Source organism: Tubulanus polymorphus, chromosome 4 (genome assembly GCF_964204645.1).
Source record: "Tubulanus polymorphus chromosome 4, tnTubPoly1.2, whole genome shotgun sequence".
In the NCBI taxonomy this organism is placed as follows: Eukaryota; Metazoa; Nemertea; class Palaeonemertea; order Tubulaniformes; family Tubulanidae; genus Tubulanus; species Tubulanus polymorphus.
The window spans coordinates 21400754-21419346 of NC_134028.1; the positions used below are offsets into that span (position 1 = coordinate 21400754).

At 37.9% G+C, this 18593-nt stretch overlaps 1 protein-coding gene across 1 annotated transcript; it reads left to right on the forward strand.

The window, feature by feature from the left end:
* Nucleotides 1-956: 956 nt before the first annotated feature.
* LOC141904426 (uncharacterized) lies at nucleotides 957-2126 on the forward strand. The gene has a single exon (XM_074793013.1). It carries the CDS (start codon nucleotides 957-959, stop codon nucleotides 2124-2126), a length of 1170 nt encoding a protein of 389 aa, XP_074649114.1.
* Nucleotides 2127-18593: the final 16467 nt, after the last annotated feature.

Here is an 18593-nt window from a genome sequence, read left to right on the forward strand (position 1 = left end):
ACATGCTACGGTCATTCCGCCTGATGATGGCTGTTTCTTAACAACTGAAATGTTCTGTGGTGTATTGGCTCTGTTGAAGAGCGATTCCAAAAATACATATATAGAGATTCTCATTATGCATTTTTGGTTGTGTATCAAAGGATCATAAAGTTACGTCACGTGAACTGGTGACGCCATTAGCACAAATAAATTCAGATCCGTCCACTCAAAAAAAACATCTCGGTGAAATAGGTGATATATCAGTTAAATGAAGAAATCCCACACTTCGAATTAAATTATAGGTTAGAATTAATCATTTTGAAACCACATATTATTTTGTGGTTTCAAAATAATAAATTCTATCCTAAATTTTAATTCGAAGGGTGGGATTTCTTCATTTATCTACAGTATACACGGATTATAGTGTTTATTCGACAACTGATATATCAGTCTTGGACCATGGGCCCTCAGACTAGTGGGCTGTTCAGAAATATAGATCCTCAAAAATATCTTTCGTGAATTTCAGTTTGGGACTTGCCTAATGATAATCCTCAATAGTCACAGAGTTTCAAATATACACAGCGCTATGCATTAACAATATGTACTCCGGATGTTTCTTTCTGACAGTATATCTATGCCATATAGCTTTTGCATATATTTACATAGTAGGGAATATAAATAGTTGTTATTTCATATGCATACACTATCCCATTACATTATATTTGTCATTTCATTATTCCTGAATAGATTAACTTTTTCGACTTTCATCTCAATTTTCAAAACACATTTTATAGCGAGTTAGATTGAGTTGACGACAACGATGATACGGCTGCGCAATGGAGTCTGTAGGTACAACCAGTGAATCTTTGCGCACCCAATTTTCACACTGAAAGCTTCTTTTATAAATCTAAATTGAAGCTTTACGAATATTAGTGCGAGGAGTGTATTAGCTTAAGAAACATATCACTCACTTCAACATGTATGGAAATGGGACGACGCCGCAGTTCTCCTCGGGAAGCTCCTTGTGTTCTATAAATTTGAAACTTCAATACGCTTCATTTCCACTGCATGTCTATATAGGAATTCCTGTAGCAGTGATAGGAATCATTCTTAATGTTCTATCAGTCGTCGTTTTGAATCAGATGTCAACAAAAAGCTTTAATTCAGCATTTTTTCTGTTGAAGTATCTCAGCGTGGCCGATAGTGCATTTTTGGTCACCGATTTGAACTATAAGGGTTTAAGATACCTGATTACGATGATACAACTCGGGTTCGATGTATTCAGGATGTCGTCTGCGATGCAACCACTGATGCTGATTTGTACAGTAACCGCCAAGGGCATAGCTCTACAGAATCGGAATTGGACGATAGTTCTAATGAGTTTAGACAGACTCGTTCATGTTGTGTTTCCTTTTAAAGCCCTCAAATGGTTCACACGTAGTCGAAGTCTCGCTGTAGTGATTGCACTGACGTTACTTTCAATTTTTAGTCAAATTTATAAATACTTCTACCTCAGACTCAAATGGGCGAAACGAACTTGTCCCTACAGGAAACCCGGTTATAGAGTAATTTTTGGAAGGGTTAATGTATCTGTCGGTCGGTTTTATGGTCCCACGTTAAGTTCGTTGGCACCGTTAATGTTTCTCGCCGCGTTCGCCGTCGCAACGCTGATCTTAACAATGCAAATACGCAGGCGTAAAAAGGAAGTGGCTGCAAGTACTAGCGACAAAAATTCGACGCAAGCGATAAAAATGACATTATGTATCATAGGTTTACATGCACTGTTTGAATTGCCCGGTGGTATAAACCACATTCTGATCGGTTTGAAACGTTATAAAAAGATCAAATATCCAGTTGAAGGAATTACAGATCCCGTGGTAGGTCTACTCAATAGAATCGATTCGGTTAGTAATTTCATTATTTTTGTTCTAGCTAGTCCTTCCTTCCGTAAATCGTTAAAAAATATTCCGTTCAAATGTCGATCGTTAACACACAAAGATGAACTAGACTTACATAGTGTGCGAAGCAAAGATGGCGCTATACAGGGTCTACACGTAACGTCACAGTGGGTCATATTGACCGTAAAGCGCCTTCAAGTCACGGTGTATAACTCATATTCCGTAATAGTCAAATTCCCTCATAACTAGTCACAGTAAAATAAATCCGGTCGTGTATTAGGAGTCTGTGAGATTCACGGGGAATGACGATTATAGATATTGCGCACAGTGTTGGACCCAGGCGTGCGCCCCCTATTCTTTCCGAGCAGAAAATGCTTTGCAATCATGTTGCTTTCGTATGCCCTCTCCCCTTCAAAATGCTCGATCCGCCCCTGGCACAGGTGACATGAGAGAGGCGAGCACTGATGAGATTGTGCCTTTTATCTGTAATCCCTCCCTTCACCGTGGGAGATAGATATCATTTGACAAAACAAAGCCAAAAGATCGTTTTGATACGCCAAATAAGACACATTCCGACTTTCAAAAGATCTAGCTTGGTATCTATTGAACATTGTCCCCATGAAACGTGGGTAAAAATCCGTCACCTTTTGGACGACCAATCTTGTAAAACTGCTGTTAATTCATTAGTTGTTTTCAGGTGAGACTACGCAAACTCTTTGCTGGCTGGTACATCTGCATCCCATATTGAAAAGCTGCAACTTTTCAAAAACAATGCAGCACGTTTAATGACGAGAACTATAAAAATGTGATCATATTACTTCTGTTTTACGTAAACTAAACTGGCTTCCCATCTCGGAAGGAGACAACAGGTTTTACTACTTGTTTTTTTTTTTGCTCCAGTGTATTTGCGAAACCTTTTTACTCAGTATGTTCCTAGTCGACCATTTAGATCTAGCAATGATCCTACAATTTTAGTTATACCTTATTACCGTCGTGCTACTGGACGAAATGCTTTTACTTTCATGGCACTAATTTTATGGAATGTACAACCATAGGAAATTCGAGCATGTCCAACTGTCTCGAGATAAAAAGACATTTACTCATTTCCCCCCACGATCATTGATCGTTTGCAACGTGTGAATGATTTCAAAAACACATAATTAAAATTTTGATCATCAATTGGAAACTTTAATTGATAACTGAAAGGCTGCCATATTTCACGGCAAACTTTCATGGATTTTTGCCAATCCATTTAACAAAGAAGTGCAAAAGTTCATTTAACGTAACATATAAAAAAAACCAGAATGTGATAAATGAATAGACAATCGATACTATGTATCGGAATTTTCAATGTTAAATTATTTTACCAAACAAAATCCATGACAAGATTTATGGATTGATTACGTTGAGAATGATACGAATCTGTTACCATGCAGAATAATACATCGTAACAAACCGCGCGAGAAGATTAAAAAAGCCCTCGTCCCTCATCCCTTTCGGATCCTTATAGGCGATATCCTTTTTAACTACAACGTGTATGGAACGACTAAAACACTCTTATCCGTGTTCCGTGTCGTTCTATGCATTTGTATACATACTGCGGTCATTCCGCCTGATGATGGCTGTTTGTGTTTCTTTCTATGCTCAATAGTTATCTCAAAAATACATATTTATATAGAAATTCTCATTATGTATTTTTGGTTGTGTATCATAGGATTGTACATGTACGTTACGTGGACTGGTGACGGCATCAGCAAAACAAAATCAACATACCCTCCACCAAAAATATAGAAGATTTATGATATATTTTTCTTGTGAGTTTCGGACCAATAGGCCCTCGGACTAGTGGGCTGTTCCGAAATATAGATCCTCAAAATTATCTTTCGTGAATTTCAGTTTGGGACTTTTCTTATGATAATGCTCAATAGTCACAGCGTTTTCAAGCAGCGCAATGCAATAACAATTGTACTCCGGATGTTTCTTCGTGAAAGTATACCTATTTAGTTTTCGCATCTATTTACACAGTAGGGAATATATATATTACCGGTGTCATTATCCTTTACGCGAAGTCAAAGTAATTGGCAAAGTTGTTTGGAACAGCAAAAACAATTAAACGGACTAGCAATGGATCACACAGAGATGACATCGCTATAGGATATTTCTAAATCTAATCACTCTTCATTTTAGTCAGCACCGCAGAAACTGAAGAAACGACTGAGATGAATAAAGATATAATTGAGTTTAAACGTTGTTTTTCAGTGTGTTTATTTTAGTTCTGATTATGGTCGCTGCGAGCGCTGCGGTTGTTAACGGTGACTGGGTTTCATGCTACCTACGCAGTATGAACTGCAGTTCGGAATGTAGGATGCAACCATTCAGCAAAGAATTCTGCTACGGTCAATGTTTCAGGAAGGACTGCTTTTATAAATGCCGTAAATAGATACGAATAGATATAACAAACCTTTAAGCTTTAATGAATTAAGATCTGTAAAAAATAACTATAAATTCACTATCAGTTCAATAGTTGGTTGGTTGTTTATTTTTGAAAGTTCTTCTGTGAAAAGTACAAAATACACTCGCATCGCAATCACATAAGCGTAAAAAGTTACATGAATGTCTTTTTCTGCGCGTAGTAAAGAAAAATGACCTTTCATTCTAGACCCACTGCAACACTGCGCAGATGACAACTAAATTACGTGCTGTTACAATATATCATCATAAAATGTTGATTTTAACTATGTCGAAACGAGTTTTAGGCAAAGCTCGAAAATCATATCATTTCTAAAACAACAATAGACTAAATGGAAATAGAAAATTGATTTTACATATACATTTATATGAGAGCATTTTCATCGACCTCAAACTAATCCAATTTTCAGTACTATGGTTCGCAGTCAAATGCTTTAAATTACACAATTTGACAAAAAATGAATATAATGAGACATCAATAGTTCGTGTCGCTAGATCGTGTCGAGATGTATCGCACGCATAACTGTGCAAGTGAAAAGACAAGTGTTTATAGGTTTTTAACTGTTGATTAGAAAAATAAACTTTTAACATGCAGAGCACCAGTGTAAACTACACCTGATAAACGTAACAAATGGGTGCGACTCGCGCATGCGTACTGATTGCACCGGGCTGGAACAGGTAGCTTAAAAGGCATTCAATTGATTAACTTGCATACAATGCAATCACTTCTCCTCTTAATGCATGTTATCCAGTATCTCTGCCGAATAAAGCACATCGTGTCGATTAACCCTTGATGCATGACTGTACAATGAGCATACTTTATATACAAACTTGTGAAGTTGTTATACTTAGGCAGCAAAGATGGGTATTTAGTTGATTCTGGTAACATAATCTTCTGAATTCTCCCCGCCCAGCGAAAAACCCCATCAGAAGATATAATCTTAGCTGATGAGCGATAGCTGGTAGTTTACTTTTCCCGTTTTGACAACTTCTCAAAGTGAACCCTTGACAACTAAGTGCCCAAAATCTCTCCGCTCTTTCGATCTCCTCAACACTAATTGCACCAAAGTATTTTCGACAATTTTTGTTCGTATCCACGAAACTGGGAACATATGACGTAACCTTTAAGAGATTGGTAAATGAGTCGAATCGGTCGATTTCGATCACATTGTTCCAGTTATTAACAACGTCTTTATAGGCTGGCTTATGTCGACAAGCAACACGACGCCTACCGACGCAACTGGTTTTATCGCCGATCAGCGGCAACTAGCGACCTACGAGAGGCCACCAGTTGGTGCTCTATCGGTTCGACATAAGCCTGCTTGCGACGACAACTCGACGCCTACCGACTCGTCGCAAGCCGTATCCGGCTAGTTGCCCATGTTCTACTCCGGCCTACGGTAGGTGGACAGTTGCTTTCGATCGCAACCGACATAAGCTCATGTGCGACGCGACAGAACTGAGCGCAGGGGTTCCAGCCAATAAGAGACTGCATATACATAGTACAAATCATGACCGCTAGTTAGCGTCATTCGTCATAAACTTTCAAATTCAAGTAGTTCAAAACGCAAACCAAACCTTCAGCACGGCAGATGACTGGACCGAAGATCTAGAAACGAAATTGGTAGAATTATGGTGTGAGCGGCCATCTTTATATGATGTCGCTAGCACATTGTATTCAAAACAGAATCAGAAAGATAAAGATCTTAAAGAAATAGCTTTTCTAATAGAAATATATTTCCCAAAAATTCAAAATGATTCAAATTTATTCTCAAAATGCTTATCACGTGACCATCTGAGCCGTTGCAGTTGCCAGTAATCGTAACCGACATAAGCAGGAAAGCAACTGGGTGGATCTCGATCCCGCTAGTCGGCCTCAGTTGCTGCGAATCGGAGCGCAGTCGACAAAAGCTGGGCTGCGATCGCGGTTGCTCTCAGTTGCATCGGTAGGAGTCGGTAGGCGTCGACATAAACCATAAGCCTTATGAGAAATCTCTACAGTATTTACAGCTATCTGATTATTGCGAGAATCCATATCAATCTTATTCAACATTACAAATGATTCGTAATGACCAGACAATATGAATTGTGGGCCATACCACCACAAATCATTTTTTCCGAATTCTTAGCAGATATCCATCGGGACAACAAATCAGCCGGATTATTTTTGCCCTCACAAAAATACCAATGATTCAACTGTGTTAAATTCCATATTTCAGAAACTCTATTCGCTACGGAAGGAGATAAGTATTTACTAGATGTAACCCAGTGCAACGCTTTCGCACCAAAAGTGAAAAACTAGTTCCACATTACGCAGTGAATTCCTTACGAAATGTGATAATCGAGCAGCTATAAATGCGGCCAACAATTCCATTTCTGGTGTACGACGAGCCTTTGTAGGTGCTACCCGGTTTTTTGACATTTGAAATGAAACTTGATTGTCGTATTTTGAATGAGCTACTCTGTCATGAGCGTGTTCACTCGAATCAGAGAACTCGCGAACTTCGTTCTTTCCACCTATCTTCCCAGTTGTCATATACCGGCGTGGTAAGATGATAGATAAAGACTCTGCCAAGTTAAGATTTAACAAACGCAAAAACATCACTTAATGGCTCGTTCTTTCGAATTTGTCTAGCCACGATTTCTGAATGAATAATTTTGCATTTGCAGTGACTGGCGTAACAAATCCCAATGGATCTTGGATTCAAGCAGAATTTCTGGCACCTTTGGTAACTAACGTATCATTAAATGGAAGTTCACAGTCAGCTCACATCTACGCAGTGTTGCAGTGGGTCAATCTACCGCATTAGAATCAGAATTCCACTCAATACCTAGAATTTTTACAATTCTTTTTTCACCACACACGTTCTCAATCTTTGCTACATTACATAATTATATACTGTTCGAAATCACTCTTGTAGATCGAATCCACCTTCGGATAATAATTCCCGTGAAAACTTATAATAATTGATCAATTCACTTATTGACTCACAGCCAGAAATAATATCATCTTCATGGATATTTGTCGTGACTTACGTACCACACCCTGATTCAATTCTTAATGATAACGCTGCATTTAAAATGAATGGAGAGCTCTTCGCTCCAACGCAAAATACATAAATATGAAATCCACTATTAGGATTCGTTGGATCCAACAGCGTCATCGTCGTCATGTAATAAAACATCGATATCTGAACAAAAGGCTAAGGTGTGCATCCTGGAACGCATTAAAATCGAACATAGGTCGTTAATCAAAATGTTTTAATAGCCGAAACATGATAACCCACTAACAATTCTAGCATTAGAATTATGATGTTTGATATAATTTTGATCATTCGCTGTCATATTAAGTTCAGCCGACTTTTCAGACGACGGCAACATATTTCCTGCCGAACAGTGCGATGCCGGCAACAAATTAGTATATTCATTTTGCTGATGTACACTTTGAGCGGAAGTTGTGTTAGTATTAACATCAGAATTCTTTTGATAAGTACATTAATTTGAATGATGTTTGTTTCTGCAAAATTCTACAACAGAATTTCGATTTGCACTTTCTTGCTACATGATGACCAAAACAACTGAGTTAGGCGCAATAAACACAAGGACGATCATTTCAGCCGTTCACACGGGCGTGAAACAAAATTGCGCTGCAGTTTTTTTTCTTGATCTCAAATGAAGATGATTGCTCAGCCGAACCTAACAGATTAATTTCGGAATGTAAAAAAGTACGGAGATTTTCTTAGTTTATATGGGTTTTACCGCCATCCAGGCGAGCTATATTCGTAATAACGCATATTTGAAGTTTCTCGATTAAAACGGATACTAATAGATCTGAAAACGAACTTCGCTAAGGCTTCTAAACATCGAATCAATTTTTCCACATTATCATAAAAATCACGTAACGTATTGTAATGACGGAGGCTGCAAACTGATCAGTGACTGTAAATGTGCATGAGCGACTTAGTCCTTCTGTCCATACATATAGTGAACAAAATATCAAGAGCTATCTGATAACTTGCTTCTGCACGTGTTGGACCACCTATAGTTTGTTCCGCTTCACCGGCAAGTAATGACTTAAGATAGTTGAACTTCTGAACAGCACTAAGATTTTGTGTATTACGGTTTGATAACTGTTGGTGTCAAAAACCCATCTAAGTGTAAGATGTTATTTTGCCTCTGAATTTAGGCAAATCTAGTTAGTTTTGGTATTTTTCTGTTGTCAATGTTCTCTTGACGAAATTCGATTTATCTGAATTGATAAAATTGACTTACCGAGTCTCAATTTTTCGAGCTCAATACCCTCTGAATATACATCGCTTTTAGCTCCACTCCCAAATCATTTAACGGAAGTAGCTCTTGAATGTTCTCGTCTAGTTTTCGTACGTCGCCTTATTTTCGGATGAGGTTTTCGTGCGCCGCTTGCAGTGCTGTTACATTTGGATTGACCGCATCGTTTTCCAATTCCCCGTAGGTATTCTTCAATATCTTCGTTATGTAGCCCATGAGTGCTGTTTCCAGTCGCTCTAGCGTATCATCGCTTTTCAGCCATCATTAACGTAGGTTTTCGGCACCAAATGTCGTATTTTCCCCGGTGGGCAGACGAAATATGGACCCGAAAAACGAGAGAACTTACGAACAACGTTGTTTCTCCATACAGAACAGAATATAGCGTCCTTAAAACTTTATTCCCCGATTTCAACATCTCAAGATCAGACGAAGCGCAATAACATGGTGCTTACAATTAGTAGCATTTACACGATCCATGAATTTCTGAGATTTTTCTAATTTATTCAACATAACGACGCCATTATCGGCGCCAAATTGTCTCATGCTGGTCCAGTTGTTGGCTTAGTGTTGTTGTCGACATAGTGTTTTGACTCATATTAGATGAGACGTCACAATTGGGGCTCATAATGTGGACTTATTATGGACTTTTTCTATTCTAGCCGAGTCCAATATTTTAGGCCTGTGAATAGAATACCGAACTGTTAAATTTGATTTCACGGGATATGAAATAAACCTTATGAAATATTTCGTGCTGAGTTGATAATTTATTTAACAGTTAACAATATCTAATCATTATAACTGATAATATCTGAAAATCTGCGCAGTCGACAAAAAATCATCCGGTAGAATAAAGAATTTTGAGTGCACTCTATGAAAATGTCATCCAAGGCAATTCGTTGAAAACGAGATATTATATTGAAGCGATATAAAATCATCAGAAATAAAAAGTTTTGATACGTGATACCTCAATCATTTCAATAACACTGAACGATCTGTCGATTGGATGCAGATTAATATTCCAAGTGGCCGGTAAGTGTCACGCCAGGGCTAATGGTCGAGTAATATTTCAGAACAACAACTCACAAACAGAAAACAATCTACAGATTGAAAGATAAACAAAAATCCTATAAACCCTGAATATAGAAATCCAGCGTCTCATCGACCAACGACCCTTTGATCTTACACCGCAATTCAGGCCCCTTCGTTTGAAAGTCGACAGTTTTGGTCAAATAAAAAAGATGCCCTGTTTCTTAATAACCACAGCAACACGAAGATATCAGATGAGGGTGGCGGGAGGTTTTCATTTTTTTCTAGTTTTAAAAAGTCGCAATAAAACTTTGCGAACTTATAATGAGGGTGAGTAATTATTATTTTTATTTTACGGCAATATTCACTTGTTCCCAAGAGATTTTCCAAACCTTTTTTTCAACTATTTCAAAAATAAAATGAATTGTAAGACAACGAGTTTAAAAAAGAAAATGAACTTTCATGTAAAATATCATTTCATAGTAAATTTCATTTGTCACTTTAGAATTATAATTCGGGTGGGTTTTTTACCTTTTTGAAGGTAATTCTTTCGATGCAGGCGGTGATGAGAAACAAGGTATCTTTTTTAATTATTGAAAATCTTTGGTTACTACTTGAACATTTATAGCGTATAGTAGGACTCGGAAGAGCCGAACTACAAATAATGGCAGTTCGTTTACAGTATCAGATAAAACATGGAACGGAAGCTCAGTTGGTTTGGATAGTGGTTAATGTTTACGGTAATGACGCATGTAGAAAATGAGGAAGAAAAGCTGTACAAGGGAATTGTCACATTTCATCATTTCTCACGTGGAAAATACTCCAATATTGAGATAAATGATCCGTATTTCTTTCTGTTCCATTCCAAATCTAAATGGTGGCGATGGGAATCGCTTGAATAAATGTGCCTTCGACGTAACATTTCATCTCTCCTGAAAATCCTTACCTCCGAATAAATGAAAAGATAATGTAATGTAATATAAATTGTCACGCGCACGAGTCATGCAGGAGTGATTACCTCCTATACGTATTTTACCATCACCCAGAACAGAAAACTAGATTGAAATCGCTTATTGAGATACGTTTAATTCACGACAGAAGTTTTCTCTGCGAAGTTTGTTCACGTTTCTCTGCGAATACAGTTCACAAACGCGCCAAGAGACAGTCACAGTATAAACTGAGCTTCAGAAGCTCACCGAGAAACATCGACAACGACAGACAATTTACTAACAATGACACGTTCAAATCGTCTACGATTTCTCCTGATTTTCTCATGTCTATGTAAGTAAATCGTTATTTACTACGATCATTAGTTTCGAAAAGTAAAGATTGAAGATATTTTGAAAAACCTTTAAGATCTAAAAAGATTTTAAAAGTTAAAGCGATTTCGCTCAAAATTCGATATTCGATTCGAAGGTTTAAGATTTTGTAGAGTCAAATTAAGAATTTTGATGTTTTACTTGATGAAAACCTTATATAACTCTTTTTTACGTTTCTTGTGAATGTTCATACAAAGGGGCGTCTGGTCAAACATGTCTGTTAAAGGACATTTATCAAACAAAATATTTTCAAAGATTAGAAATGATTTTTAATGCCAAACGATTAGATTTCTGGATTCCTAAGATTAACCCTAACTTAAAGAAGTTTCCAGTTTCTAGGCACCATTTTATGGCAGTCCCTCGAGGTCTATTGTTGCGATAATTTGCGCTCATTTTTAAAACATAAGTTTAGATTGAATATCATATAGATCTGCAGTCCCTTGCGCGATGAACTTAATTTAAACACCATTTTAACGGAAATGAAATGCAGATATATGCCGGTGATTCTTGATGTCAAATTGTCTGATATTTCTGGTATGTTTCACGTGGATCGAATTCTTATCGGCGATTCAACCGAATTCAAAACGAACTGTGAAAATGCAGCGAACATTCGTATATGTTCTCATTGTGGAGGTCATCATCTCTACATTGTCCCCAATCGCAGGTACTTTTTCTTATTACATTTTTGAACGCAACAATTTAGAGCAGTGACGATGTGAAACCAAGGACCCTTAACCGCGCGAAAAAAATCGCGATATTTATTGATTTTGAAATATCTAAGTATCTCTTTAAGCTATATTTCCAATTTTCAATTAAGGAGGGTTATTTGCAGTTTGAGCCTGCGTTAAATTTTTGTTTTGAATTTCTTTCCTGACGACTGATCTGTAACCGCTTGAGTTTAAGATTACGCGCCAAAGGGGTCTCCCACTGCGCATCTCAATTCTCTGAACATTGAGATTTGCGATAAGAAATCACGAAAATAAAATTTTATACTGGTTTGTTATTATTAATATTGCTTCTTATGGTTATATATTACCTTTATTTTTGTATGGTTAAAAATAGACTTTGTGTCCTTTGAGGAATTCGAGTTTTGTAGCGTCGGGATATCAAAGGATTTCTTGTAAGAAAGGGCACTTTCTGTGCCGATTGCAAAGGTAGGCCTAGTTGAGAGCTACTTTGCGTTCAGAGAAATTGCGATGGGAGACCCCTTTGGTGCGTAATCTCAAACTCAAGCGGTTACAGATCTGTCGTCAGGAAAGATATTCAAAAATTTTTTACGCAGGCCCAAATTGCAAACAACCTCTTTAACCTCTGTAAAAATTGGAAATATAGCTTAAAGAGATACTTAGATATTTCAAAATCAATAAATATCGCGATTTTTTTGTACGCGCCGTTAAGATATGCAGTCCTTGTTTTCACATCGTCACTGCTCACAATTGTTGCGTTCAAAAAATCCAAGAATCACCGGCAAATATCATATCTGCATTTCCTTTAAAATGGTGTTTAAATTAAGTTCGTCGAGCAAGGGACTGCAGAACTATATAGAAACTGAAACCTTCTTCGCTTTTATTATTACACTGCATGATAATGAAGAAGATATTTGAATGTGGCATTATTTGATTTTTATAATACCCATTTACGGGGTGAAGTCGAAAGTTTCAGATAAACTGCTTTATTCTTTACTTCATGTTAAAAATAGCTAATAACAATAATGTATTTGGTCATTTCTTTTGTTCTTTGATAAATAGACAGCATATCAGCCAAATTATAAGAGATGAAATTTGCAAGTTTGTTTAGTACGGAATACGTGCTGGAGACACATTCGTGAAACAGTTTTTCAAATTCGGAATAAACTTGTTTTTTTATGTGTATTGAAATGATTTTTTTCCGGAATAAATTACCGAGCTTTCCGAAAAAATGTTCTATAATCGTAATTTTCAGCATATTTTGGGTGTAGCTCGGTGGGTTCTGCATTCGATTGGATTTTTTTTTGATTTATCAAAAGCTTTTGACACATTGATCACCTCCTACATAAACTTAGTTATCAATTGGTATCGAAGGCGTAGTACTGTTTCACAGTCAACCATGTGTAGCTGCAAATATCCAAATTGAAGATATCAACTCAACTGCTTTTAACATTGACATTATAGTTACCCGGGGCTCCATTTTAGGTCTATTACTCTATATCGTATATCAATGACTGCGCCAAAGGATCTAATGTATTTTATAGATATGCATATGATTGTTGTCAGTCTGTCCGATTGGACGTACATATATTTTGTTTAATACTTTAGGTAGGGAAATGCTCGGAAAAGGAACTCCCATCGGTCCATTTATAAAGTTGTACACCAAAATATACGAGCGACCAAAAATAGAAGTTGATCAGGATGGAATTGGTGTTGCAGTGTGTCACAGATATGATCATTCGTGCACTCGATACAGCTGCGATTGCTCCGTTTTAGGTAATTGTTGCGACCACAAATCCGTCAAGTGCGCGACGTCTAGCATAACGAGAAACGCCATAGAAAATCACCTTCCTAGCATCGGGTGCATCAAAGTGCCCATGAAGGATGGCTATCCGGTTACATTTTTTGCAATCAACCGATGTCCCGATGATTACACCGAAGATATGGCCATTAAGATGAATTGCGAATCTTTGCCTTCAAACCTACTGACAGAAATGCCTGTGTACAGAGATAACTGGTTACCGTATAAAAACATGTACTGCGCCATGTGTCACGGATTAAACACCAGTGAATTTCAACACGCCTTGGTTAACATTCGATGTTCTGGTGATAATATCGTGCTCATGGAAGTCGTAGAGGATCTGAGACAGGCAGCAATTGCTCCGATAAAGCGTCTACCCCCACAATGCCGATATACTTTTCTGAAGCCTCCATTAACACATGTATTACTGCATCTCTGCTCAAACAAATTTCCTTTCCAAGATCATGTGTGTCCACGGACACCGGATAATTCAATTCTAAGAACTAGATGTAAACAAATATATAATCCAATATCGGCTATAATTAAAGGTCAGTTGAGATATTTTCGCAACTCGTACTGTTTGAGATGTCAGTTTCCCGATTTGGCACAGAACGCGTTGGTGTGTATAGCTGAACAGTACGAACAAAGAATTTATGGTCTGAATATTCTACTCGATTTCAACCTCGTGAATGGTCTCGCGTTCCATTTTGATGATCAGCAAAGGATTTTACTGTTTCCAATTGAAGATCTCGCGTGTTCTAAAACTACTGAAATATTCGACAAGGAAACATACGCATGTCGAAATGAGGGCTGTTTGCTTGGATACCTCAGACGCGGTGACACATGTCCCCTAGAATTCAATGATTGGCCAAAGGTTAGATTTCACATACGCGTTAGGTTAATCATCGGTTTTACCGAGACTCAACGTGTACTCATGGAAAATATAAGATATAAATTAGAATATTGGTTTAATCCAAAGTGTAATCGAGCTATAGATCGGATGAAAATAAACGAAATCGGCAAAATGACGACCATCTCTAATAATTCATACATGAGACAGCTTGAAATTTTTGAAAAGTTCGACGCTTCCGGGGTTAAGAGACCTTTCATGGAGATGAAGCGAATCGTTAGCAAGTATGAGTCTATACTCTATTGCTCATTTGGACTTGACGGAAGTGACGTCAACATTGCTGAATATGAATTTGTGATGACAAGTGAAATGGAAAATACAATCTGCACCGGAGAAACTGAATTAACGACCGAGAATAATATAACTGAGTTTGAAGAAAAAGATGAATTCACGGACGATGGAAACTTTTTACACTTCAACATATATCAGTTGATATTCAATGGCCAAAACAAGTCGACGAAATACGGAAGTTGTTTAACGAAAAAGACTGACTGTATTAGAACTCATGTCCCTGGACGGGGTATGGTTTGTCGGACGTCGAAAATAAGATTCGATGACCTTGACCTGTTTACTGATCGAGATTTTCTCATTACGTTCGTGTGCAGTTGTCTGTCGATTATTTGTCTCGTAGTCACTGTCGTTATTTATTTCATTTTTCCGACTCTTCTGACTTTCCCCGGAAAACTCATCGTAAACTTCTGTATAAGTCTCGCAATAGCTCAAACGCTGCATATATCCACATTTGGTTTGAGTAACAGGTTATTGTGCGTCGGTATGGCTGCCTTAAAACACTATATTTGGTTGGTCGTTTTCATGTCAATGGCGGCTATAGCGATTCACCTGGTGCGTACATTTTCAAGCATTGATAAATTATCCAACTCTCGAAAGGTTTTAGGTTTATATTTGTCAACGGTGTGGATTTGTCCTATCATAATCGTCGGACCCTGTATTTTCCTCCATTCAACCCACGTGACGACCTTTTCCATGATGATCTACGGAAGCCCTCGCACCTGTTGGTTCAAACATAAAGCTTTCTTGTTGTTCGCTTTCGTTTTACCAATCGGAATTCTCGATTTAGTCGGTTTTATTTCGTTACTAGTTACAATTCATCAAATTCGTCGATCAACTTTCAAGACTTCAGGTTCAAAAGACAAAAGGAATACGACACTTATTTTCTATCGGATGGCATTGGTGACAGGAGTGACTTGGATCATAGGATTCATTGCATCGTTTGTCAATAATGATTTTCTCTGGTACTTCTTCAATGTGCTCAATTCTTCTCAAGGATTTCTCATATTTTTGTCTTTCATCGCTAACAAAAGAATCTTCGCTTTCTTCAAGTATGAATTCAAAATTGGTGATTGCTGTTCGAGTATTTCTGAGTAGAATAAAAACTTCAGACTCCACGCAACATTTTCAGGTTACGCATTGACAAAAAGGTGGTTGTCGGATTTGAAATAAATTTCTCAACAGTCCATATGCTATGGAATTCCTCAAGGGCCATACGACTTACGAGTTACGATTTACGAATTACGAGTAACGTTTTACGAGTTACTGATACAATTCCTTCAATACGTTACGACTTACGATTTACGACTTACGTTTTACGACTTACTTTTTACTTACTTTTACGATTTACGACTTACTTTCCTTGTCGAATATTTCAGTAGTTTTACGAATTACGAGTTAGTTGTTTGGCGTTTCGGTTCAATTTATCACCGAAAGTTCAAGGACAAGTGAATTATGAAAAGTAACATTGGCACGAGCTTTCATGAGCACTGTATGTGATGGGTGTAGTTTTAGCCGAATTTTAATTTTGTAACGATGATGGATGGCTGCATGCAGCCCAAACGATGGTGTCTTTAAAAATGAATAGATTTCTAAATTGTTGAAAACATAAATTAAACGACTTGTTCTAGGGATCGGGATCACTGATGGTCCAATTATATCGCCGGCCCGTGTGTTCCATGAAGTAGCTTTTAAAATCAATTCCAGCTAAGATACATAGTCTATTGAAATATCGTCTATTATCGTGCCGTGTGTAATTTATCTTTTTCAACATTTGATAGATTTTGACGCCGTACCGACCGGTTGGTCACCGCGCAGGATTTTCTGTCGTGATCTCACTATCTGCAATAGATACTCTTAATTATTATTCTGTTTGAAATGACAATTCGACTTCATTCTGTGTAATCATCATTATCTTTTTACGTAATACATGCCTAGGTTAGGTCTCCGTAGGCAGTTGCAGAAATGGTGAAATTGTGAGCATATATCTTTCCTAATTTCAACTAAGAAAATGCTCGGAATGCGCATAAATGCAGCTTTTTTTCAGCTGATGCTAGTATCAAATTTACTGCTTGGAATAAGTAACCTATTGCCAGGGAATAGAAAAATGCACGTCTATGAAACAGAAATTCCCCTAGTACTCAATGTGATCCCTGGGATAAGTGATTCGATGCCAGGGAATAAGCCTATTCTATATCTATGTTTTTAATTCCTCAGCGGTATAGTTTCTTTCCTTGGTTCAGCGAAGACAGTCTTCACGCCCGTAGACAGGATGTTTAGAAGGCGGCTCCCGCTCTAAACGCTAATTGATCTCAAACACAACTGTGGGACTGGATCCTGAACTGAAAGATTGTTATTTATTATGTGGGATATTATTAGAACTATTTCTTCTGCACCGGAACGGTGATTTTAAGCGGTAAAAAGATTTTGACGCTGCAGAATATTCGATAGTTAAATCGTGGTTTAAATTACTATTGTTGATTCAATCTTAACTTTCATCTTGTTTCATCTTGTATTTGATTTGTGTGAGAGTAATAATAATAATTAATACAAGGATACGGAAGCGATAAGGGGCCTCGAGATGTCGCGTTCTAACTCGACAAGTCGCCATATTTATGTCGACATACCGCGATTTATCGCGTCAAGTCGACATGAATATGTCGACATATCGTGACGTTTTGACGACATATTTCGTTCTCTCGACCACTTTCCTCGCGACAAGTCGACATATTCATGTCGACTTGACGCGATATATCGCGATATGTCGAGATAAATATGGCGACTTGTCGAGTTGGAACGTGACAACTCGAGGCCCTTTATCGGTCATTTGAAGACACGTCGAAATAATGTAAGATGAGGACGCCACGTCACGATATGTCGACATATTCATGTCGACTTGACGCGATATATGGCGATATGCTGACATAATTATGGCGACTTGTCGAGTTGTAACGCGACAACTGGAGGCCCTTTATCGCTTCCGTAGATTTATACGGAAGCGATAAGGGGCCTCGAGATGTCGCGTTCCAACTCGACAAGTCGTCATATTTATGTCGATATATCGCGATATATCGCGTCAAGTCGACATGAGTATGTCGATATATCTTGACGATTTGACGACATATTCCGTTTTCTCGACCATTTTCCTCGCGACAAGTCGATATATTTATGACGACTTGAAACTCAGTCGTCTTATTTCTGGTGTCTTCGTCTTCTATATCGGCGCGTCGTCAAATTTATGGCGACTTGTCGTGACCTTATTGCGACTTGTCGACAAAAAATGTCGTCATGTCACGAAGTTTATTCGACAAATCAACTTTCCAATGTCGACTGTGAAGCCGTGTCACCGAAATCATGTCGTCAGATCACGAAAGCCTTCTCGATAACTCGACAAAATTTTGTCGACTAGCGAGGATACACCGACAAGTCGATGCAGATACGTCGACTTGTTTTGACGTCGCGAAAAGTGTCCTAATTTGTACATGCAACCGATGCAGGCCTACCACCGTTACCAGTGCCGCTGACATACACAGGTCCAAGGAATCGTTTGTGTGTCCCAGTAAGTACATACTGATATGCACGCTGGAATCTTCTAACTATATATATATATATAAAAATCGTAAATACAATTGTGACTTGTAAGACCATTTAGGATGGGCACCAATTTATATGTTAAGTGTTAATCTGATTATATGTGTATGTCACATAAATGAATAAATAAAATAATAAAATGAAATATTATCATTATCATTATCGTTATCATTAACACCTTATTCATCCTTGCACGTTCCATTGCACAGGGGCTCCTCGCCTCAGCACTTGCAGTTGTGTACAGCTCTAAAGCTTGCTTGGTGTCCCTCTCCGCATTGTCAATCAACTGTTCTATACATTTTGTTAATTATAAAGACTTTTGTGGAGAAAATAAATCGT

Bases quoted from the DNA above. Each gene is read 5' to 3' on its own strand.
- LOC141904426 (XM_074793013.1), top strand. From the start codon at position 957: ATGTATGGAAATGGGACGACGCCGCAGTTCTCCTCGGGAAGCTCCTTG.